At 42.8% G+C, this 23,987-nt stretch overlaps 2 protein-coding genes across 6 annotated transcripts in view; one reads left to right on the forward strand and one right to left on the reverse strand.

The window, feature by feature from the left end:
* The window catches only part of lrba (LPS responsive beige-like anchor protein), a 290,109-nt gene that overhangs the window by 167,188 nt on the left and 98,934 nt on the right, over window positions 1-23,987 (forward strand). For all 5 annotated transcript variants that reach the window (XM_045208535.1, XM_045208534.1, XM_045208539.1 and 2 more), the window contains 2 exons: window positions 2,724-2,867; window positions 5,037-5,173. In XM_045208535.1, coding sequence (XP_045064470.1) covers window positions 2,724-2,867; window positions 5,037-5,173 — 281 coding nt within the window. The remainder of the gene's footprint in view (window positions 1-2,723; window positions 2,868-5,036; window positions 5,174-23,987) is intronic.
* mab21l2 (mab-21-like 2) lies at window positions 6,882-8,802 on the reverse strand. The gene has a single exon (XM_041843297.2). The coding sequence runs from the start codon at window positions 8,357-8,359 to the stop codon at window positions 7,280-7,282; it is 1,080 nt and encodes a 359-aa protein (XP_041699231.1). The 5' UTR covers window positions 8,360-8,802; the 3' UTR covers window positions 6,882-7,279.

The following is a 23,987-nucleotide window of genomic DNA, read 5'->3' on the forward strand; positions in this document are numbered from 1 at the left end:
GCAGTAGTAGTCAAAGTAGTGTTTCCTTCTTAGTTGTGACACAACTCAAGACACTTCCACAACCATATGCTAGTGTGTTGAGTGTTGTGGTCTTCCCAGGGTGAGACTTAGTGAGCATGTTTATGGCGGAATGTACAGAAGTTCAAATACACATGTCTGCCTTTTTCATCTCAGTCTCCTGTCAGAGAAAGTAGCCTCGGCCCATCGGTCTGTCCAGTCAGTCCACTTGCATGGTGTGAATATACTATACTATTGTAGCATGTGGGATGTATTAGAGAGCTGGTAGTAATTTCAGTGCCGCTAACTAAAGAATCCTCGGGGGAGACTTAATTACAGGAAGACCAGTCTAAATATCAGCGAGGTGCATATTTTCCGTGACAAGAGATTTCTCAGCTCTCTTAGACTCTCTCTCTCTCTCTCTCAGCTTCCTCTCTCTCAGCTCCCTCTCTCTCAGCTCTCTCTCAATTCAATTTCAATTTCAATTTAAGGGTTTTATTGGCATGGGAAACGTATGTTAACATTGCCAAAGCAAGTGAAGTAGATAGTAAACAAAAGTGAAATCTCTCTCAGCTCCCTCTCTTTCAGCTCTCTCTCAGCTCCCTCTCTCGCAGCTCCCCCTCTCTCAGCTCCCCCTCTCTCATTTCTCTCTCAGCTCTCTCTCTCTCAGCTCTCTCTCTCTCAGCTCCCTCTCTCACTTCCAGCTCTCTCTCTTCCAGCTCTCTCTCTCAGCTCTCTCTCTCTCTCTCAGCTCCCTCTCTCTCAGCTCTCTCTCACTCTGCTCTCTCTCTCCCAGCTCTCTCTCTCTCAATTCAATTCAATTCAGTTCAATTTGCTTTATTGGCATGACGTAACAATGTACATATTGCCAAAGCTTACTTTGGATATTTACACTATTAACGTAATTAAAATAATAATAATCAATATTGTCAACAGGACAACAGTAACAACAATAACCAAGGGTCAAAATAACCATTGAACAATAACAATATAGAGGACATGTGCAGGTTGGTTGGTCTGTCAGACACTGTCCCTCATCTTATGGCAGGCAGCAATGTAGTGCGCTGCCAACCCACAGCTCTCTGCGCCGTCCCCCAACAGGACGGGTAGCCTATTCTCATCAGTGAGGTCTTTGAAACCTTGAAAAACGGTTTCAAATTTGGGGAAATGACACTCTCTAATTGTTTTATATTTTTTACATTTTGTCAGGAAATGCAGCTCTCTCTCTCTCCTAACTGTTTTGGAGTCAATATATTATAGTATAAAGCGGCTGTGGATTTGTTTGTGATGTTGAGAAAAATGCAAATTATCTTAGGGTCTAACCCCGTCAGGTGATGCTGCTCAGAGAGATTGGAGGGGCCACTGGGTCGCTGTCCAGTGGTTTTGGAGTGGAGTGGATAGAAACCATGTTGAGTGTAACACACACACTCTCTCTAACTCTCTCTCTCTCTCTTTCATACACACACACACACACACACCAAGGGCTGTCTTAAATATTTTTGGAACCTCAAGTCATGTTAAGTTGAAATCATAAAAGGAATGCAGAAAGCTTTGGAGGCTCTTTTGCTTTGTTGTAATATGTTTGGCTCATGTTTCTGGATATTGGGTTTGACCAGAAATATTTGTAGTTTTGATGACTTATAAGGTATAGCACAGGCAAATTGGGGTTTTAACAAATAATTGTATATTTTCTTATCAGAAAATATGATACTTTACATACAATGTTGTATATCTGCATTTGAAATGCACTGAAATACACGTTATTGCCTGGGTATCAATTAAATTAAACAATTGGATTTGGACTATTAGATTAGTACCATTCAAGTAATACAATAAAGCCAAGTCGATACAATTTCGCGCTTTGACATTGTAACCTCACTCCCGCTGCCATGTGGGTATAGCTAGCCTGCGTTGGTACACCGCCATTGGAAAATAGCTTTCTGAGATAAGATGAGAGTCTGATTTGTAAACGTAACCTTTCATGTTCACAATAACCCCGAAGGCTCCCAAGAGTCATCGCTAGTGTTCCAGCTGTGTTTATGGCTCAATAATAACTTGACACATTTTAAAATAATGTATGAAAATTGCATACAGTTTCACTTAAAATTGTTGCCAGTTTTCTATCATGGTTTTATAAACTAGTTTTGATGATCAGCTTGCAGCATCTTTATGTTGATGTTATTTTTGGCATGGAGTTTTTTCATTGTACTAAGAAGCATATATATTAGCATTAGATCCATTTTGTATCTGAATGTGCCCTTGAGTTATAAAACTATTGCTTTATATCATTATTATAGCATCATTCCATTTTTATCAGACTTATTCATGCTATTTTGTCAAATCTTAAAATACTTTTGACCAATTTAATTCCAAATCCATTCTGAAATGCAATGCAAAACGTCAAGACAGCCTAAATAATTGAAAGATATTTATGACAAAATAGACAACTCAACAAATGTTTATATTGACATTTGAATATTCACCTTACTTTCATAGTACGAATTATTGATAAATTAAACATGCTACAATATTAATAGGTTATATAGCCATGCATTTTCCGTGATATATTTAAGATGAAATCTGTATATAGCCTAGAATAGCAGCGTATTTTTTGTCTATATATTTCAAACGTTTTTTGATAGGATACTAACCTCTGTACAGAAAAGTAACTTGGTAAAAACACAATTACGCATGGATGGCTGTTTAAAATAGTTTTCTTCTTTCAGCTCCGGAGGAAGATATCCTCAAAGGCAAACAGTCCATCAGAAGTCATGCACTGGGAAATCAGAACTCTGAGAGTGAGATATTGTTGGATGGCGACGATGACACTCTATCATCCTTGGAGGAGAAGGAATTGGAGAACCTAACAGGTAACGCATGCAGCTCATCCGTTTCATGTCCCAGCGCGCATCAACAAGAGGGGGCTGGGAACGCACGTTAGTTGAATCCTCCTCCTCCCGCCTTTAAACCGTCTCCATTGCTAACGCGTGTGGGTGCTGGTAGGGGTACTTTGAGGCACGCATGCAGGGTAACGGGGCTCCCGAACGGTTAATAAGGGGGGATCACCCCCCCCCAGCGCCTCCCATTACCCCTGAAGTCTCTCTCATTATGCTTCTGTGATCGCTCTGGGTTTGCATCTTCGCTGAGCCTCGACTCTACCAACAAGCTTGTGTAATATGATTCATAGTTAGCTTTTGACACAGTAATTATTTTATTGTTTTAATAATTGAGAGGTTGAGAATACGCCTATAATTGAAGAAGTGAACTGTGCATTTTGTTTAGATGTTTTGGCCCCGACGTCCATTTCTATTTTGAAGCCTTCCTCTGACTTACTTTATGTTAAATGTTAAATTTGTCCCCATGACAAGTGCGATATTTTGACAGCATGCATCCCATGAAGGCCTATTTTATGATTGGGCATAGTGTATAGGTGCACTGCGCGCGGCTTTTAGCTAACCGCTATTATTTTCACATTTTAGAATAGCACTATGGACCTAAAACATTTTCTGTGTCTTTAGTTGTTTATGACTGCTCTAAATGTGCAGTTTTCCTATATGAATCCATGTAGAATAAATAGTATAGGCCTAGATCAAAACGACTGTAGGCCTTGCGGTTAACAAGACTCAAACACATAAAATGACGTTGCTGTCCAATTTCTTATCCACTTTAAATCCATTATCTCACACCCTTATTTATGTTAATGTAGTTCCCTATACTTGGAAATCCTAAAGGCCTATTAGTTATGTTACTAATCGGATTGCATCCTATATAATCCTCAATATCCCCACATCATGGCTTTCCACTATAACATGTTCACCCACTGTAGCCTAATATAAATGCGCTCAGAGCGCAATTATATAAAAACACAACGCCCACGATGACAATAGGATTAAGGGGAGATCCCATGCCTAATAAAGTGACATGGATTCTGAAATGAAGTGGAAATTGTCATGTGGGTCTCATACTCCTCTGACAAGACAGACAGACAGGACGCAGCGTCCCAGTACAGGCAGCTGTCTGTCTGAACAACACCAGGTGTAATTGAATGTCTCCATGGCAGTGATTGAAAAATGTTATTTCACCCCCGGATTACATGCTAATGCTTACAATGCTCTGAGGGCTACGGGGGGAGAGAGGGGGAGACGGCAACAAATGAACATATCTGTTTATTCCATAGCCATTCGTTTCTGAAAGACGTGGGTGCTTTGGGGAAATCAAGCCGGGCTCTGAAGCCCTTTTCTGCCGCGCTGCACATCTGCAAATACAATGCTTCTGCACACGTGGAGAGCGGGGCCAGAGCCGTAAGAGCTTACGCGTTGCTCCCCGGAGCGGCTTTCTCGTTGTCATACTGGCATAAATTAAGATTGATGAGAGATTAAACAGACGAAGCACCAGCCCGCAATCAATGGGGCCTGATTGACAGCTGATTCTATTTTTTGACAAGGCTGGTCTGTCTTGGGTTACGCAGATGCTGATATTTTATTTTACTCAGCGGGTCAAACCACCTTTCCCTGCCTGTAGTCTAAGTACAAAGAGGAACTGTTCAGATCATGGTGATTCTGGTACCAGTTCTTATCAATACGTCATATTATATCTAAATCGATCTAGCAAGGAAATTAGGTCTAATAATAATGCTAATAATAATTGTACAATGTAAATTGCATTCCTAATTTAAATTGCAGTTACATAATGCAGTTGCATGCAGTTTTAGGCTATAGAAATAATACAATTGAGAATTATATTTATTTTTCTTCTTGACCTTGCTTCTGATAGATATGCCTATACAACCGACCCATAGCCTAGAGCAAATATTTTCCCTCATTAAAAATGCATATGTGGCCTTTACTATATTGTTATGGTCTTTTCACGGAGACAAAAAGAGCCATCAAAGTCAGTGTGTGCCCTTGAGTTTATATGTTTACTTTTACACGCTGTTGCTCTCTCTGTTTTCTCGAGGAGGGGAAGGGGGTGATTTTTGTAAAGCGCGCTAATGTTTGCTTTCTGGCCCGTGCCGTTGTTGGGCCCTGTCTGTCTCCTAGGCCCTGTAAACATGAGCACTAGCGCTCAGCTGGTCGCCCCGGCCGTGGTGGTGAAAGGAACACTGTCCATCACCGCGTCTGAACTCTACTTCGAGGTGGATGAAGAAGAGGCCAGCTTTAAGACGATCGATCCAAAGGTAAGAGAGGGGCTTTAACTTCCATTGATCCAAAGCAGGCCCTCCCGTCATTCTGTAAAACGAGCTTTCAAAATGGCTCAGGCATTTCTCCCAGTCCTTCCCTGACCCTAGCACCCCAGCACCTCCAATTCATGCTTTTCTACAGCCTAATTGCTTTATAAAGCCTTTATAAGAATTGAGTAAATAACTCCAACCATGAACATGCGTAGACTAAGCCTTTAGGCTATTGCATGACGACTGTAAGCAGCCTCGACTTCTGCGATCATCATCAAGTCAAATTATGATCTAATAATCAAAATGCAAATAGAGACTCAATAATCGCTATAATTGAGTTTATAACAACCTTATAGGCTATAATGGTGTTATGTGGTGTGTGTATGAGCATAGTGAAGGTGAACATGAAGCTATAGCTTCACTCGTGCTTGAATTGCATTGGTTTAGTGGGCTACGTCATTGACAATATCAGGTCTCTCTGAAAACGGGTGTTTTCTGTGCAGATTCGATACACAAAGGCCTCAGAGTCTGCAGAAGCATCACAAGCGAACATTTGAAAAGTACGTTTCTATTATGATTTGCGATAGACTTTGTGCCTGATATAGAGAGAAAAGCCTGTTCTTCTTCCTTCGGTCTTTCAGTTGTTCGTGAAATAAAGCACAGGAATCAGGAATGCTGTGTTGGCCAATGGCTTATGTTGTGGTAAGTTTTGTTGAGAATCAAACCATGAAATGACTTGAATTTCTTTTCTTCGACACCTTTGGAATGTAGCCTATGTGACTCCTTTGAATATCCGAAATAACAGGCTATAGTAATTAAAATTAATTACAAAATATCCTCTTTCGATTAGTATTCAACAGTTCAGTAATAGGCCAAATAGGTTCTGCTAATGCATAGCCTATTGTACTAAGCAATATACCTGCGTGGTATTTAGTCGCCCGTAGCGAGAGCAATATGAATGAGGTCTCGTTAAGAAATGGGCCCTGACTTTCCCTGGCTAGTCATTGAGTGACAGTTGTATCTTTTTGCAGCAGCCTGTGCCCTGGGTTATTGGCAATAACAACAATAATAGTTATAATCATAATCTAGTTATAAAAACAGTAGCAGATACGTTCATTAATCAACATTTTAGATTTTCATGCATAAACTTTTTCCTATTGAAACGGCAAATTAATTAACCTGAATTTAGCAGTGGTCTATTCTGGTGAATGGGCCTACTACAAGTGGTTGTTGTGTTTCTCCTTATCCTTGTGCAATTTTTCGCCGAATTATAGCCTATCTACCCAATAGTTAATTCACAATAATAACAGATATGCATACCGGTGTGTTTAAATATGATCTTTGCAGCCATATAGCCTATCGACATCAAACTGTCAACTAAATAGACGTTATTCTTTTGTTAAAACAATTTGCATCAAATTGAACTCAATTATAGTGTGGTATATTAATTATTCCAAGACGCAAATTAATGTATGGTATTGTATATGCATAATAATGCAAAACTCGTATTTTGTATCAAATTAATCTAGGTCCAAGATTTGCTAAATGTAAATGTATTATTATTAAGTTTGAACATTCCTTTTTTACACACATGAATTCAGTTTTTCGCACAGGAATTGATTCCACGATCCTCTTTATAAAGTAAATATAAATTACATTGTATGACTCTTCCTAAACAATCCCAGTTTTCAAAACATGTAAACAAACACAAGGCCAAGTTGTAATGTAATTTGCTTAGTTTTATTAACATTTCAGTTTAAGGTCACATAATGAAAAATTTGAACTTGGCACGCTACATTTTTATTCTTTCACTTAAAGATTTTGTGCATATAATTTTAAATAAACATTTCTTCACTTTGTGAAAACATTTAAAACAAAACAACAAACTATTACATTTAGCTTAAAATGTACCTTCACGTTCTCTCTCTGCATGGCAATGTCCCATTTCACTCCATTGTAAAAGTTTTTTTTTGTTTGCTTGTTTTTAGGTTCTCAATTGTTTCACATTGCTCGAAGAAACCAATATCATGACGTTTTCCTCCACTCTGAAGTGATCTCAACGTCACTTCGGCCCTAAATAGCAATAGTATCACAATCAGACAGTTCGACAGTTTATAATTTGTCCAAACTTTTCGCATTAGTGAGGATTTCCCTCGCCAGTCTCCACGTCTGCTTTGCGGCAGCTTCCAGGGCCGAGTGGGGCTTCCCCTGAAACAGGTCCAAATTTGGTAAGAAATAATGGGGGCATCTGCGGCACTGCAAACAAGAGATGAGCTGCAGCAGAATTCCGTTGATTCGGTCCCCGAGGCAGGACTCGTCCCAGTCGGTCTCTCTCGGGTGTTTCTCGCACTCGTACAGCAGTAGGGTCTTCATGTGATAGCTCTGGAGCGGCTGACCGGGTAGCTCGAGATGACGGTCACGGAGAGTCTTCAGGACCGACAGGCATCTCTTCCTGCATCCCGCCATCAGGAGCCTATTCTCGGCCTCGCTGAACTGCAAGACCCAGGCGTCGCTCTCAGCCGAGCTCTGTTTCCCGGTCAACGAGTAGCACTCTTTGGAGAGCAGGTTAAAGCCCTCGGCCTTGACCTCGGCCACCCTGTTAGGACCAGGCCAGGGGATATGGGGCATGGGCCACTGGGCAGCGCTCCTAGGCCAGATCCCTGTGCACTTGAATGCAGGGGTGATCTGAACCACGTATCTCTCCCGGATCCTTAGTTTTACCTCACTGGTGTCTGCTACCATTTTAACCACGTCACGGTAGCTACACTTATCCACCGCTTGCGCCACCAGAGTCTGAAACCTTGAGCGGATCTTCCGGGCGGAAAGGTAGCCCGAGGCGGTGATGAACTCGACCCAGAGAGACATGCTCCTTTTGCGGCCGTCGCTCAGCTTCAGTACGGCGCAGCCGGGCAGAGAACCGTCGTCAACAAAGTTGAACACTCCCATCTGGTTGAGGTAGAGGACCACCTCGAACTCGTTGGGGGCTATGACCTCCATCCCCTCGAAGCGCGCCTCTATCTCGCTGAGAGAGGAGATGAACCGGGGTTCCTGCACCTCGACCTCCTTCAGGACGTCCGAAACCACCTTACACACCTCCCGGATAGTCTTTGCAATGGCCGCTTTTCGAGTTTGGCATCTCTCGCTGTAATATTTGTTGAGCTGGTAGACCAGCTTTGCCTGCGTCGCGATCATGTTTGGGCAGAGGTCCGGGCTGTACACCGGCGAGTCGCAGTACGTTGACGGATCCAATGCTTACCGGTAAAGCCAGAGGCGAAACGCTCTTCCCCAAGCAATGGAAAAAATATATAATTGAACTTTTTTTGCGTTCACAGCGGATGGACGTCAGACAGTATCGGAAGGAAACAGATCGGGATGCAACGTAATAGGCTACTAAATATCAGTCCAAGTCATATGCAGTAAGACATCCCCAGAATGGGGTGGGCTCAGTGTACAGTATAATACCGTCCGTGTCCTCGCGCCTGCAGACCCTAAAGGATAAAGCTCTGGTCGTGCCAACTCATCTCTCCTTGTCCGTTCCGTTGCACGTGAAAACTACGCGTTATTCTCCTACCTTGCCCCACTGTTGTCGACACTCAGCTGTGCGAGCTGGACTTGTGTAGTTTATGAATGGTCCCCTAGAAGAGTGAAAGGGGTCGGGCTTCTCCTCCTGCAATCAACAGCGGAGCTGTCAGTGCAACCAGCCAATCAGAGCCCTCTCCGACAGGGAACTCTTGCACGAGAGGCACACTTTCGCTCTCCAACATCCTGCGCGCAGAGCCTCTGCTCCCAGGTCGTGATATAGGAAGATAAACGGTTCCTTTTCGTATACACACTTTGTGCACTTTTCTACGAAGCATATATAATACGTTTTAAAGACAGCTGTGTCTCTTTTGCCTTGACCTAGCTTTTTTTCCCCAGGTGTGCACGTGCTTAATATAAAATGGAAATATTTAGAAGGAGAATATGTTGAGCATTGAGTGATGCTGGATACCTGCATGTTTGGCAAGGGAAGTGTTTATTTTTTTGCTCTCTTTCATGTCTGAAAGGCATCAATTTGGAACCCTTTTGTTTTTCTATGGCAGTTAATGAGGCTTGATATTACTTTATAAACATTAGTACTAATGTTTTAATCTCTTATGACAATGTAGCCAATACGTTTTTTAAATGCTTTATAGTTATTGTATTTATGCATTATTGGACTATTCGTGCATTTGCATATTTGTAGTGAATTGCTAATTCATGTATACAAGCAATTTTTGACTGATGTTTTGTGACATTTATGCGTCAAGAAACAAGAAAGACTCATTTTTATTAGAAAGCGCGTGTCTCCAGGCTGCGCGAGGCTGCGGGTTCAACACGGTGTGTGATAATCAGGTTAACGAGATCAATCGAATGTTCAGTGAGTGTACAATATTGCTAATATTAGTGTTTCTTTTTCTACGAAATACCATACCATTTTGTTTTCCTGATTTTCAGTCTTTTTTTCTCTCCTTTCTAATAGGCTAGAAGTTGTTCACGTTTTAAACCTCTAACCTATTCACTTGTTTTAAAAGAAATGCGGTTAGTTGTGCCTAGTGATTTCATCTTGGTATATAGTGACAATAGATTATAGGCCTGAATAGTTAAAATTACATCCAGTAATTTCCCTCGGATATCGGATTAAGGGCAACAACCTTCCCCTCACCGAAATGTGATTTAGTGTTTTCCCATAACATTTTCCCATAATAATTTCCCTAATATTCTATCGGCCAATTTAACATCATATTACTTCCATATTTGACCCATTTCATGCAATTGTCAAATAATTTAAGAACGGAGAACAATTCGGCCTAGAATGGTTTCAAGTTTTAGCACGCACGATAACAAGACTATAGGCCTATTATTTTCTTTGAAATCATAAGACCCTTTGAGATTTTTAAAAATGTTGTATTACATAATTATTCAAGACTATGTTTGGGGCCTGTTTAATTTTAGCCTATTTGCTCTTGTCGTTTTATGAAGCCCATGTTAAATTAATAATGCCTAATTCAGAAAAAAAGCAAAAGGCCCGATGCTGCTCTTTTCAGATTCTTATTACAACAATTTAAATATGTAATTGATTTCCAAGAAGCTCAATTATATTTTAAAATCACTCTAAAGACATAAACAACCGCTTTTCTTTCTCATGGTGCACTGTGCTTGGTTTTCTAAAAATGCACGTTATTTTAATCTGGTCATCGCTTTATCGGCGCGTGAACCTTGTCGGTGATGAATAATAAACGGACAGGGCTTCTTCGCGCGGGCCCGGGGTTGTAATTGAAGTCCTCTTATCACCCCAGACTTCATGTTAGATGACTTAAGAACCCATCACCGTCTCCTCGCGGGCACAGCACCGAGACGTGCAGGGAAAAGGCGGGGTGTGAGACAGCTCCTCAGACAGAGATGCTGCAAAAGAATGGCCCAAAAAATAACGCATCAGTTAAATGAAAGCCACTTGAGTTGAAGTCCTCTTTGCAAAACTATTGATCTATCTGCAGCTCTGAAGCTTCTCTGCCCGGCCTCCCGTTGTATCCTACTCAAGTTAATGAGGCGCAGGTTGTTTGGAGCTTTGGCATTAAATTCATTAGGGAGTCAATTGGACATTCTCTGTCCAGTGAACGTCGTTTTTATGTCGGGCTCCCTCAAGGCTTTTGGCCTAATTAGATATAAGTGTTTTAATTGCAACGACTTTTGGCTATTTGGAGCTGGAAATATCTCCAGGTCCTTGTTGTGGTGTTAAGCAAAACATCCAACGATGCAATTACGCACGGTTGCCCTCGGAGTTAACATCATTTATCAAAAATCTATATTGATGATATGATAACCTTCTTTCCCATCCTTATGAACGTTATTACGAAGTTATTGCAAAAATAATATTTCATTATCTCGTTTCAAATATATTGTTATCATACAATAGTCAACGAAGCTAGTTTGCCATTTTAACATCTAACATGGGTAAGTATTCAGGGCGGGTATCAAATGTGTTTAGACATATGGGGCGAAAAACTGTATTTGCAGAATGTTTGGCTCTTTAAACAGAGAAGGACTAACATTTCAAATGTAACTGATGGTAATATTAGTAAATGACTGAAACACTATTGTCTGAACTTTATGCAGGCTTTATACAGCCAATGCATTTTGTAGTTGAGTATGAGTAAAACAAAATTATTATTTCCCATTTAGGAACATAGGCTTTTTGCGCCAAATATACATTATGTTTCCCACAGATTGGTCAGCATGACCACCACACAAAGGTTCATGGACTGACACATTCCTGGAATACTCATGTGCTCTATTTAGCATTAGTTTCAAATTCTCACCACATTCATTTGAGCAGCGTATTTAGCTGAAGACTGGAAAATGGAACCACTGAAAATACAGTGTGGGTACTGAAATAAGCCACAAAGTTGCTAGAAACCAAGTGAGAAAGTGTTTTTCAGTTTTTCTATGGAAACAGTTTTTCTGTACAAACACATTTTTTTTAAACAGTAAAATGACAAAGCCTGTGGACTTGTCATTCTCATAGATTCCAGTAGTGGTGATGAAGCTACTAACACTACAGGGAGTACAGATTATACTCTGCTGTAGGAGATGGGGTTGGATGATATTTGGAGAGACATCTTCTATGATATGCTACTTCAGATATCGAAAATATCCGATACAGTCATTTTGCGCAGTTAATGAGTAAATCATTCCAACCTGTGCTGTTTTTGTTCTAGTCAGGTTAAATAATCTTTGTATGGTGAAAAAATAAGACTTAGTTAATTCATTTAGACAGCCTAACTGATCAAACTGCACAGTTTTGATTTGTAAAGTTCAAATTGAGGATTGTCTTGCTCTTCACGATATATCGTCAATGTCCAATATCACGATATTCAATTTTTATCATATTTTTCGGCCCAACCCTAGTATGAGACCTCGTGACTGGTTCACACAACTGACTGTTTTGATTAACTAACTAAGCCTAGATGTTGAAACACTATAAAACTGTAATTAAGGGGTGTGTCTGGTGGATATTTTAGTTTAATTGAGTGATTTGTTTTATTGGCTATTTCCTGGTTCAAGTTAAGTAATGTAACCTCAAGTCTATGTGATCATTTTCACTTATGATGAGTGTAGTTGGTGTTTACACACACATATATAGGCATACACACACACACACACACACACACACACACACACACACACACACACACACACACACACACACACACACACACACACACACACACACACCCTTCTCAAGAAAATGCAATCTGGCAATTTTCGCAGGATCCTGCATATTTGGTATATTGCATTAACCATCTCTGTTTTATAAACCTGTTCCTATCTTTGATTTACAGTTGGTGGAGTGGCATAGATGTCAGTGTAGGAGTTATGAAAAGGCCCAATGGTCAACCTAGAACATTCACCTCCTATCTGTATATTGTTATTAGCAATGTTCTGGATCTGGATTTACGGTAGTAGAATTGACGTTGTCAAGAGACGAGATAAGACACGTAGACACAATCGTTAATTTGGAAGTTTCTAGCAAAAATACTTGAGAACTCTCACTCTAACCGAACAGGCAAAGTTACATTAGGTACCGCGTGATGTATGGTTTACTTACAACCTTGATTTATTGTGAAGATAAAAAAAAATGCAAAACTGTTGAGATTTGACATTCTTTTCCCCTGAATCAAGCCCAACTGGAGGAATAGTCATACTTAAGGAGCCTTGGCGTGCAGTTTAAGAAAGAAAAAATAAGAGTTAAGGGTTTTTATTTTAGACTGCGAGACTGTTTAATATCAAAAGCACAGTTCAGTCCCTAAGAGATGAATACACGCTCCAAGGTCTTGTCCCAAATGGCACCCTATTCCCTATATAACACACTACTTTTGACCAGAGCCCTATTGGTCCTGTGGGCCCTGGTCAAAAGTAGTGCACTATATAGGGAACAGGGTGCCATTTGGGATGGGACACACTCAAAGTCGTGAAAACGTCCAAATGTAAAGTAACACGCTAACTGTAGCTTAATGAAATATATGGTGACAGTAAGTATGACTTATAAAGACAAATTGTAAATACACTCTGAACGCGAGACAGGGTCAATATACACATATCTGGAATATAAATTCTTACCTTCATAAGTAACTGAAGCAAAACTATCTGAACCGGAGTTCAACTTATTTCACATTGTCGTGACAACACTGGACCTATTATGGGCAACACGTACAAGGCTAGAATGTTATTTTTGTTGTGTGGGTTTTTGGTGTTCAAGTTCAAGTAGTTTCTATGTATGGATGGTATAATTGAGATTATATTAGGTGTGGTTAGTCATCACTATGTATTATAGTTTTAAAGTGTGTGTGTGTGTGTGTGTATTTTGGCCCCATCCTTTGACCTCTCCTCAAGTCATACAAACATTTTGTGTGAATAATCTTTTGGACTCATCATTCACTATTCGTTCCAAAGTTATAACTAATGTTCCCTTAGAGGGACTTTTTTCAAGGAAAGGCTTGCTTTTGGCAAAAAGCTAAGTAAGGCTGCTTATTCTTAAGGCTTGTCACACTTTCCTCTAGGGTCAGCTGATTTGTTGGAACAGAAAGAAAACAAATAGTCTCAGAACCATAAGGTTTATGCATTTTTGCCAAACAGAGTTCATTTCCGATAGCCTCCTTCAGAATCCATCATGTTAGAGTACACTACAGAACTGCAGAGATTCTAGAATTCACTTTCATCTCTGTGTGTTTCCGCTTTGGTGTCTGTGCACCTTTTATGGCTGTTTGGATTTTGGCATCTATTTGAGGTCGTCCAAGGCTATGTTCAGTGCATCAAAGTGATTATGCTGATAATGCGGATTTTACACATGTTAATACACATGTTATAATGAATATAATAATTTTGGGGATTTTATGTAGCTAATATATGCACGTTATGTTTTAGGGTAAATGTATAACTAAAACTAGATTTATTACCATCAACACAAATTTGATCGTATCCATGTAGCACAACGTGACAAACCTGTTATTGGACCAATCACAGCAAAGAGCAACTCAGTACCTGGAATAAAGAAAAGCATGTCATAGATACAAAACAACTTATTTTGAGGCCCTTTTCAGCCTTTTTTGGCTTCTATCAAACTAACCTTTTACGCTCTGCCTATTTACCTCCATCTGAAACATCCCACATTATCAGACGGCTCCTAAAGATCTTTCTCTGGTCTGTATTGAATAGAGTAAAAGAGGATGACGCCTCGCTGCCTGTAGATTCAGTCTTTGATCCGAGTCTGTGTGACGACTCCACGGTGATCCTCTCACTACACCAGGACAGGGTCCATAACCCCTCTCTCTCACTCTGCTTAGCTGATAAGCACCCCTTTTTCTGACTCACTCGCTCTCGAAAGTACCCCTCTCCCTCCCTCTCTCTCGCTCGCTCCCTCCCTCCCTCCCCCCCAACACACTACCACATCAGCCCAGCTTCTGAAGAGGCTAGCTAGTGAGTTACCAGATTACTCAGCCTAGCCCCAAGGGGTTATGGGATATACGGCTGCTATTGTTTTAGCACCTCGCTGGCGTACAACACAATGTAGCCAACCATCCCTCCTCGTATATGTTTTGCCTCCACGTGTATTATTAGTTATCCGCTTTCAATGTTGAAGTGAATCTTAACGTCCATACAATCTGCAACTTAATCTGAACATTGGGTCTAAGTAGTGAGTCTGGATAACTCATTGGAACTTATATGGCATGTGTATTTGCTTGTTGAATGTATCTAATACATGGTTATAATAGTGGTTAGTGGTAATTCTTCTTTAGTGAAATCGATGATGACCAAGATGTATGTCATGGATACTCTCTCTTATGCCTGTCTGGATACAGATTCATGTTCTTAGACGTCTCCAGTCGCCCCACTGTGAGTAATGGAGATATTTGAAGTAGGAATTCTGACAGAATGAATAACTTCTCCTCAGTGAATACATTAGAATAAATTGGGTTCCTTTACACACTCTCTCTCTCTCTCTCTCTCTCTCTCTCTCTCTCTCTCTCTCTCTCTCTCTCTCTCTCTCTCTCTCTCTCTCTCTCTCTCTCTCTCTCTCTCTCTCTCTATCTCTCTCTCTCTCCCCTGTTTGAGAAGGAGGGATATAAATAAAGAATACAGGAATTGAGTTCAGAGGCCCGAGACGTTCGGTCGGGAAGAAGATAAAAACAATCTGCAACAGTTTTATTCCTGTGTCTGGTTGAGTTAGCGCGCTTTGTACTTTCAAGTGAATGATAAGGGGGGAGGATGTCAGGCAGTGAGAGGTGCTTTTAGCTTCAACTTTCTTTTTCTCTCTTCTCTGCCGGTGGAAACATGAGAGGCACAGGAAAAGTGGCTCACCGGCAGGCAGACACACACACACACACACATGCTGGCAAGCGCACACACACTCACTCTAAGGCGTCACCCAAGCCCTGGTGCATGGACCCAGCTGCTCTCTCCATAGGAGGCAGTGGGCCCAAAAATCAGGCCATGGTACTAATTGCTTGGCTGGGCCTCTGCATCTGCCCGTCACACGCAGACACGCACGTACACTCACACACACACACACACACGCACACACGCACACACTCGCACACACAGAGACAGACACAGAGCATCTGCCTGGCAGATCTGATGAAGAAGTCGTAGAGCAGATGTGTCCGTCCGCCTGCCTCTCTCTCAGCAGCCAGCCAGTCCCCTCTGTGTTTACACACGCCAAGGGTTTCCCCTCCATAGTACATGTGGTGTTACGTTGCTTCCTGCACACTCACTGGATGCTTGTGTACTGGGAGGGCGGGAAGAGGGGCGGGGAGGCGGTGATGCTGCACTGCTATTGGCTAGAAGTTAAGGAAGTGTAAGTCTGATTGGAGGGCTGGGGCACCACTCCCACTGCAATAGGCAGTGGCTACCTATTGCCATCACCATCCATGCGTTAGGGATTTGCTACGGGTAATGTTTGCTGACTATTTGACGTTTGGAACGAAAATCTGTTGAGGAGGCACTTACAGTAGGCTGTTGCGGTTTATGGAACGGAAGATGAAAATGGGCCAAAAAGTTTATTTCCTGGCCCAGACAAAACACATAGCTCACATTGGAGCGGGGTGGGGGGGGGATAATTTACAAAATACTCTGAATATTCAGTGTGTGTCATCATCAGGATTTTCCTCTCAGAATAACCTGGAGCTTTGACTTAGTTGACTTGTAGTGTTTTAACAGGACAGAATTGTTCAACAGTGCCCCTTTTATTGACTAAGGGCTATGTACAGTCACAACTAGCCGCCCTGGTTCCAGCCTCCTGGTTCCAGCCTCCTGGTTCCAGCCTCCTAGTTCCAGCCTCCTGGTTCTAGCCTCCTGGTTCCAGGACTGTGTTCTGGGGTTTTCCGAAGAAGCATCTGTTGTGAACAACACTGGTAACACCTTGCCAATTGGTGGGGAGGAGACGGCTTAAGCAGTGGGGTATTCAGTGGCAGAATGGGGAAGCGGGTGGTCAGTCAAAGAAAATCACCCAGCGTTTTGTCGGGCCAGTTCCGTGTCGTTAGTCTGTCCTGAAAGCGTCAAACCTTGGTGGCGGCTACCCCCTATTACACCCCTCCGGTCGCCGGGGACGACCTTCGGCTGCAGCTGCCAATCAGAGAGGGTTGCCTGGGCGGCATGGCAGCCTGGCCTGTGAGGAAGCCATATTGATTTTCCAGTTAGCTCTAGCACACACTACTTATAGCTAACAGACGGCCTGACGAACAGGTATGTCATTATCAATGAGCAGCAGGAAACAGTGCCCGTTCACCTCTCACCGCTACCATTCATATTTCCTCCCCCACCATCCCTCCATCTCTCTACTCCTCCATTTCTCCATGTGCTCCTTCAGCTCTGACAGAGTGCATCCTGGGACGGTCAATAAATCGCTCAGGCACACCGCGACAAGGACTAGTTGAGTGATGTGGTGGAGGGCGGACGACCTCTTTATTTTTTCTTCCCTCTCTCGCTCTCACATTCCCTCCCTTTTCTCTCTCTCTCTCTCTCTCTCTCTCTCTCTCTCTCTCTCTCTCTCTCTCTCTCTCTCTCTCTCTCTCTCTCTCTCTCTCTCTCTCTCTCTCTCTCTCTCTCTCTCTCTCTCTCTCTCTCTCTCTCTCTCTCTCTCTCTCTCTCTCTCTCCAGCCATCGCTTTCCTGGTAATTACAGCACCTGGAAGACATTAAGTGTTTCCTTACCCGAGACAGACTCATTATCATCAGAGCCATCGGCCGCTCTGCTCTTCTCATCTTCCTCCCCTCATTCCCTCATGTCGAGGCTCTTCTCCCTTCTACATCTTTAATCCCACTCAGCCTCTTCCTCCCTGTGGCACACATACATTGACTTTACCTCTTCGTCAAGAAACTCAATTATTATCATACAGACTCCCATGTTCCCCACTCCCTTGCCTTCACTCTCCTATTATAAGTCACTGTCCGAGTCTTCAAAGACTCCTAACCGCAAATGCATAAGACAGATGTGAGCAATTGAGATCGATTTGAGCCAATTAAGAGAGATAAGGCCAAATACATGTTTAGGCTTCCTGAAGTGAGTTTTTGCTCTCGTCTCTGGTCTCCCCACATGTCCAGTCCTGGCACAGCCTAACACATGCAGCCTTCTGTCGCCTTTTAGTCCATAGTATTCTGTAGAAATATAACAGAAGCAGTCTCTCTCTCTCTCTCTCTCTCTCTCTCTCTCTCTCTCTCTCTCTCTCTCTCTCTCTCTCTCTCTCTCTTTCTCTCTCTCTCTCTCTGTCTCTCTCTTTCTTTCTCTCTCTCTCTCTCTCTCTCTCTCTCTCTCTCTCTCTCTCTCTCTCTCTCTCTTTCTCCATCTCTCTCTCTCCTCTCTCTCTCTCTCTTTCTCCATCTCTCTCTCTTTCTCCATCTCTCTCTTTCTCCATTTCTCTCTCTCTCTTTCTCTACCCATCTCTCTCTCTTTCTCCATCTCTCTCTCTTTCTCTCTCGCTCTCTGTTTTTCTCATGATAGTTTTCTGTAGAAATATAACGAAAGCAGAGTCTCTCTTCCTATCCCAATTGAAAATGTCCAATGTTACACACACACACACACACACACACAGGTTTTGACTGGGGTTATCCCAAAGAAGATGAAGTCATCTGTTCTGAGGATGAGGTCAGTGATCTCTTGGTCTGATAAGGTTCTGATGGAACAAGAGAGGAAGATTATATTCTTATGCGTGTGTGTGCATCTGTGCGTGGATGCAGCAATGCTTGTGTGAGTGGTGCATGAGTTTGTGTGTGTGCTGGGGCTTCAAAGTCAAGGAGAGGCATATGAGATGCTCCTTGTTATTTAATGTTTTTACCTCTCTCTATATATTGGTAATGGCCCTGTTCCTGTGGCGGCCATCTTCCTTTTTTACCTCTCTATATTGGTAATTGTCCTGTTCCTGTGGCGGCCATCTTCTTATTTTTTTTTACCTTTCTCTCTATATTGTTTATAGCCTTGTCCTGTGGCGGCCATCTTCTTTTTTTAACCTCTTTCTATATTGTTTATAGCCCTGTTCTTGTGGCGGCCATCTTCTTTCTTTACCCCTCTCTATTGTTTATAGACTTGTTCCTGTGGCAGCCATATTTCCATCAGACAGTTATTTTGAACTTGACTTACGGCAACACCAGATCAACAGATCAAGGTCTTTACAGACACTTTTCAACATGTTGCTTGTGTGTTTGTTGATAGGGTAATCTGTTGCATTACAGCCATATATACAAGGAAGGCAGTTCTAACCGTTGATAAATGCATTGTCGTCTCGCATCAACGTAGATGTAATTGCTTTTCGAGAGCTGGAACTCAAGGACAGTTTGTATACATCTCGTTCTGCTTCTGTCAGCATGTAGTCAGTGGTGTTTTACATTCTTATTAAGAGAAGGCTACAAGGTGGAGTTGTGTCGAAGATTGTTTCATCTCCTGTTCTCTCTCTCTCCTCATCTTCTTTCCTCTCCTCTCTCCACTGTTCCTCTGTTCCTGCTGTCGTTGCAGACCCGGATCACATGTCGGCTTTGTTATTGCTGAGATGTAAAACGGTGCCGGTGGGTGTGAGTGTGTGTGTGTTTGTGTGTGAGTGTGCGCGCGTCTGTGTGTGACTGTGCACCTGCATGTGTGTGTATACATGTGTGTGTGCCTGTGTGTGTCTGTATGCTTGAGCTGGTGTGTGTTTGTGAGAAAACACAGCAGATTAAAGGTTCAGCAGTAGAGAGGTGTAATCAGGCAGGACAGGCCTGGGGAAAGATGATTGCCACTTGGTCATCACACAGGGAACCACTTAGACACTGTGTCAACCCCTCGGCTAATGATGACTAATGTCTCCTTCCCTCTGACTCTTTCTGCTCTTCACATACTGTCACTGTCTCTCTGTCTTCATCTAGCTGGCACCACATACAGATAAACACTGGTTACACACACACACACACACACACACACCCCTACACACACCTACACACACCTACACACACAAGCTCAAACACACTGATGCACACACACTGTTTTACGTCTCACACATCTCTCTCCCTCTCACCCCACACCTCTTGCCCCTGAGTTTGTAGACACACCACACCATGCAATACCTCCAGACAAAGAAGCCTAGCCCTAGCTGCACCTGATCCTAGCCCCTCCATCATGCTCCGTCTGTGGGGTTTGTTTGACTGGTCTCCATCAGGGGCATGTCCGACCGGGGCCTCCCCTCCCCTCTCTGATTGATCACTTTCTCTCTCTCTCTCACTCTCACTCTCTCTCTCTCTCTCACACACACACACACACACACACACACACACACACACACACACACACACACACACACACACACACACACACACACACACACACACACACACACATAACACTCATACGCACAGCTCCATCATTTAGTCCCTCAGTCAGGCTTCTGACACACGGTGTCAAAGGGAACAGCAGTAGCCTGATGGATCATCCTGCTTATGGATGCCAGTCTGCCTGGTGCTACAGTATGATAGTGTGTTTGTGTGATATTAACCACTCAACACCTGTGTACCTGCTGTTCTATTTGCAAGCCTTTGTTAGTCAACAGAACAGAGGTCAGAGTCAGCCAGATTGTGGGAAGATCGATCACTGCTCTCAAATTGAGATTGGAATTGTTCATTATTAGGAGGATCCGTTTTGATGGTGATATGGAAGGTGGGAAGCATCTAGAACATTTGTGGTGACATTCGAGATTATATCTAAATGGGGAACTGGGTTGTTTTACCTTCTTTTGTATGGACAGATAACCAGTGTTGGGAGTGCATATTTTACCATTTCAATCACCAGATATATTGGGCTCCCGAGTGGTGCAGTGGTCTCAGTGCTTGAGGCGTCACTACAGACCCACTGGTTCGATTCCAGGCTGTATCACAACCGGCCGTGATTGGGAGTCCCATAGGGTGGCGCACAATTGGCCCAGCGTCGTCCGGGTTTGGCCGGTGTAGACCGTCATTGTAAATAAGAATTTGATCTTAACTGACTTGCCTAATTAAATAAAGGTAAACTAAAAATAAATAAATATACAACTAATGGAGGCTAAATGATTGATATGTGCCAGCAAGAAGTCATAATAGTATGCCTCTGACAGAGAAACAAGAAGACTATTCTCATTATGTGCCAATGTTCTTACTGCACATGATGCATGACAAAGCAGGCGATGCAGACAGTGCAATAACAACATTAGAACAATTGTTGTGTTGACCTACTGTATAGGTATCCACTATATCCTATCAGTGAGAATAGTGTGAGACTGTGTGACTGTGTTGGCTCCTGGTGGTGCTGCCGCCGCCATTATGGTTAATGACCCATCCAGTCTGGTTGAAATGGCTCCTCCGCAGGGACACTGTGTACTCACTCAACCAAGACCCCTTTATAGGTGACAATGGCATTAGAGGGTTTTATACCTGCTCCACGCTAGAAACACAAACAAGGGGGCTAACACAAGAACAACACTCAAGGAACATACTGTGAAAGGCTTGTTTTTTTTTGTAAGGACTGATGCTTTGGAGAACAAAGCATATGCTTCAGATAGGGTTGCTCATGTTGTCGTGGGGGATATCTTGGGTTGTTTCTTGACAACCAATACATTCATATTTCCTCACCAGCAGACTCATTATCAGTTTTATTTCTGTGTTTAACGAGCCACTGGAATTAGTTTTGCACCAGTAGTTTTTTATCACATTTCTGTTGATAATTTGAAATGGAATATTGGGTTCAACTCAGATGACAAACAGGACATGTAGAAAACAGATTCTGGACTCTATTCCCTCCCCAATACATTCTGTTGATTCTAGAATGGAACTGAGCATGGATAAATTGAATCTCCTAGCTAACTGAGATGGGCAGGTTATCCAAACACTATCACTAGCTGGCTGACTTCACTCTCAACCCTTTAACCCCTTTAGACTCCTGCCTCTGGAGAGTGGAGGTTATTTATTAGCCCAGTTATCTTCTTATAAAGGACGGCTCTCAACACGACCATACAGATAATCTAGCTCAGATTGAATCACCTCGGAATCTTCCAAATACCCATGGGGTTCCATTCATCCATTCAGGGAAGACCCTTTTTCTCTCTCCCTCTCTCTTCCTCTCTATCCCCCAACCCAACCCTCCTTGCCCCTTCAAACACCCCTAAGAGAGGTCTACTTTCCACCCCACACCCCTTCTCCAATCCAATTAAGCCAGGGACAAAAGCAGGATTAGCGAAGAGTTTACCTCTATAAAGCTCCACAGCGACCCCCAAAAAGGCCTGTCGACGGTAAAAAGGCCAAAGGGGGCTTTGGGAGTTTGAGGGATAGCGGGGAGAATGCAATAGGCGCTGGTCAGCGATCTTAACCTGTCTGATGTTTGCTGTGGCGAACGGCGGCTCACTGCGGCGGCGGTTTAGAGGGAAGTTGGAGGTTGGGGACAATGCCTCAGTCTTTAACCACTTTGCTCCAGAAGCTTGGGCCTGTCTCCCCGATTTTCTCTGCACCTCTGAGTTTCAATGAAAAGCGCCTCCATCTTCTCTCTCCTTCATTCATGAAGGGGCTAGCGTTGGCTGACTGGCTTGACACTTCAAGGAAGGTTTCTCTAGCCGTTAAAATTGTATCCCACCTCCAACAGGTGCGCCATCGTCGTGGCACTTTCACTGGCAAATGTGGCCTCGAGGGAAGGTGTTGTACTTCTTAAAACATAGCTGTTGGATAAAATATTTAATCAATGAAAGAACCAACGTTTTTAAAGCCTTTCCTTTGTGGACGATTTTAGGCCTGGGAAGTGTCACTGTCACCAGGTCAATGATAAGTACAGTAGCAACATCCGTCTGTTATTGTTGTCTTGTCGTCTCCTTTTAAACGGCCATCATTACCCTGAGGTAGCAGGTAGAATGCAGGGACAGGCAGCCTACTACATTTGCATATGTCTGCCGAATTTCACGCTCCTCTTCCCTTCACTTATGTGGCCTTATCCCTTCTTTATTCCACCATCACCCCAGAGCCTCCAACTCTGCCCTCACCGGCCCCAAGGTTAAAGCGCTTTAAGTCTCAACCCTAAACTGTTAGGGGGAGAGAAACGCCAGGCCTTGTATGGGGATGGGTGGAGAAGGGGGATTTAGTGTACCCCCTCTGGCTAACCTGATCCCTATCTTTGTGTAATTACCCAAAAAATTCATAAAACGCTAGTTCCTCTTTCACCACAAGAAAGAATGCGGCACGTTGACCCACTCGCTGGGTTGCCAGATTGGGTTTGGTCTTATCTTCTTGTGTTGTTTTTAAAATCCTCATAAAAAAGCTCCCTGCTACTGTTTAGTGTTACTATTCAAATCCCACCGCTGCCACCAATTGCGCTAGCTACCTCTACCAGTTTGGTATCTCATTATCTCTCCAGAGCTCCCTGTCCCTTGCCTCGATCCGCACAAAAGCTAAATGTTTAATGAGTCAATGCATTGAGGGCTTCACTTCTCTTCCAATTAACCCCAGGACCATTCCGTCATTTTCCTAAATCCACACAAGGCTTTTTTGTTCACGCTTTAAAAGGCTAAGCCGCTAGCTAGCGCCAGAGCAGGGGCCGGGCTGGAAAGTTAAAGGACTAACCTGTTAGCTAACACAGTGGAGAGGGACATAAAGGGTTTAATCCCTATTAGGATAAATTCTAACTAAATGCCCCCAAATAGCCTTTGAAAAGAAGGGACTTCCTTCAAAGAGTATAACCCCAAACTAAGCAGCGTTTGGCTTGGATGTTGGATCTGTACTACTTCACTACTATACACTCGACTCAACGCAAGCTTGGACCCTCTTTATTTTTCTTTAAATCTCTCACACTCCAGCGGCTTCTTAGGCCTGTTTATTTTCTCAGTGTTGTGGTTTGTTTTACTTGCCTTGAGGCACATAGACTCCTATACGTGACCAGTGATTAGAGCTTGAATCAGTCAGTTACACGCAGGTACAACAATCGTGCCTATCAATCATGCCCTAACGACACAAATCCTTTGGCTAAATTGATTGGATGAATTTGTGTAGAATATTTTCTTAAATTCCCTAAAGAACCTGTGTGTGGTGTGCATATGTATGTTGCTACATGCAGTAGTGTTTTATATTAATTGCCTATTGTTGTGAGGATGACTGCTGGGGTGAGGAAGTAGAGTCATGTGTTTTCCACCGTTCTGCAGGTCCCATGATCCTAGAACTCTCACTATGGGGCCCTCTTAGATGTGGTTCTCCCACCTTCCCCTCCTCCTTGTATCACATTGTTTGAGACTGTATCACACTTTATTTGGATAGTCCATCTGTAGATGCTCTACAGA

The sequence above is a fragment of the Coregonus clupeaformis genome, chromosome 3 (genome assembly GCF_020615455.1).
Source record: "Coregonus clupeaformis isolate EN_2021a chromosome 3, ASM2061545v1, whole genome shotgun sequence".
Lineage (NCBI taxonomy): Eukaryota > Metazoa > Chordata > Actinopteri > Salmoniformes > Salmonidae > Coregonus > Coregonus clupeaformis.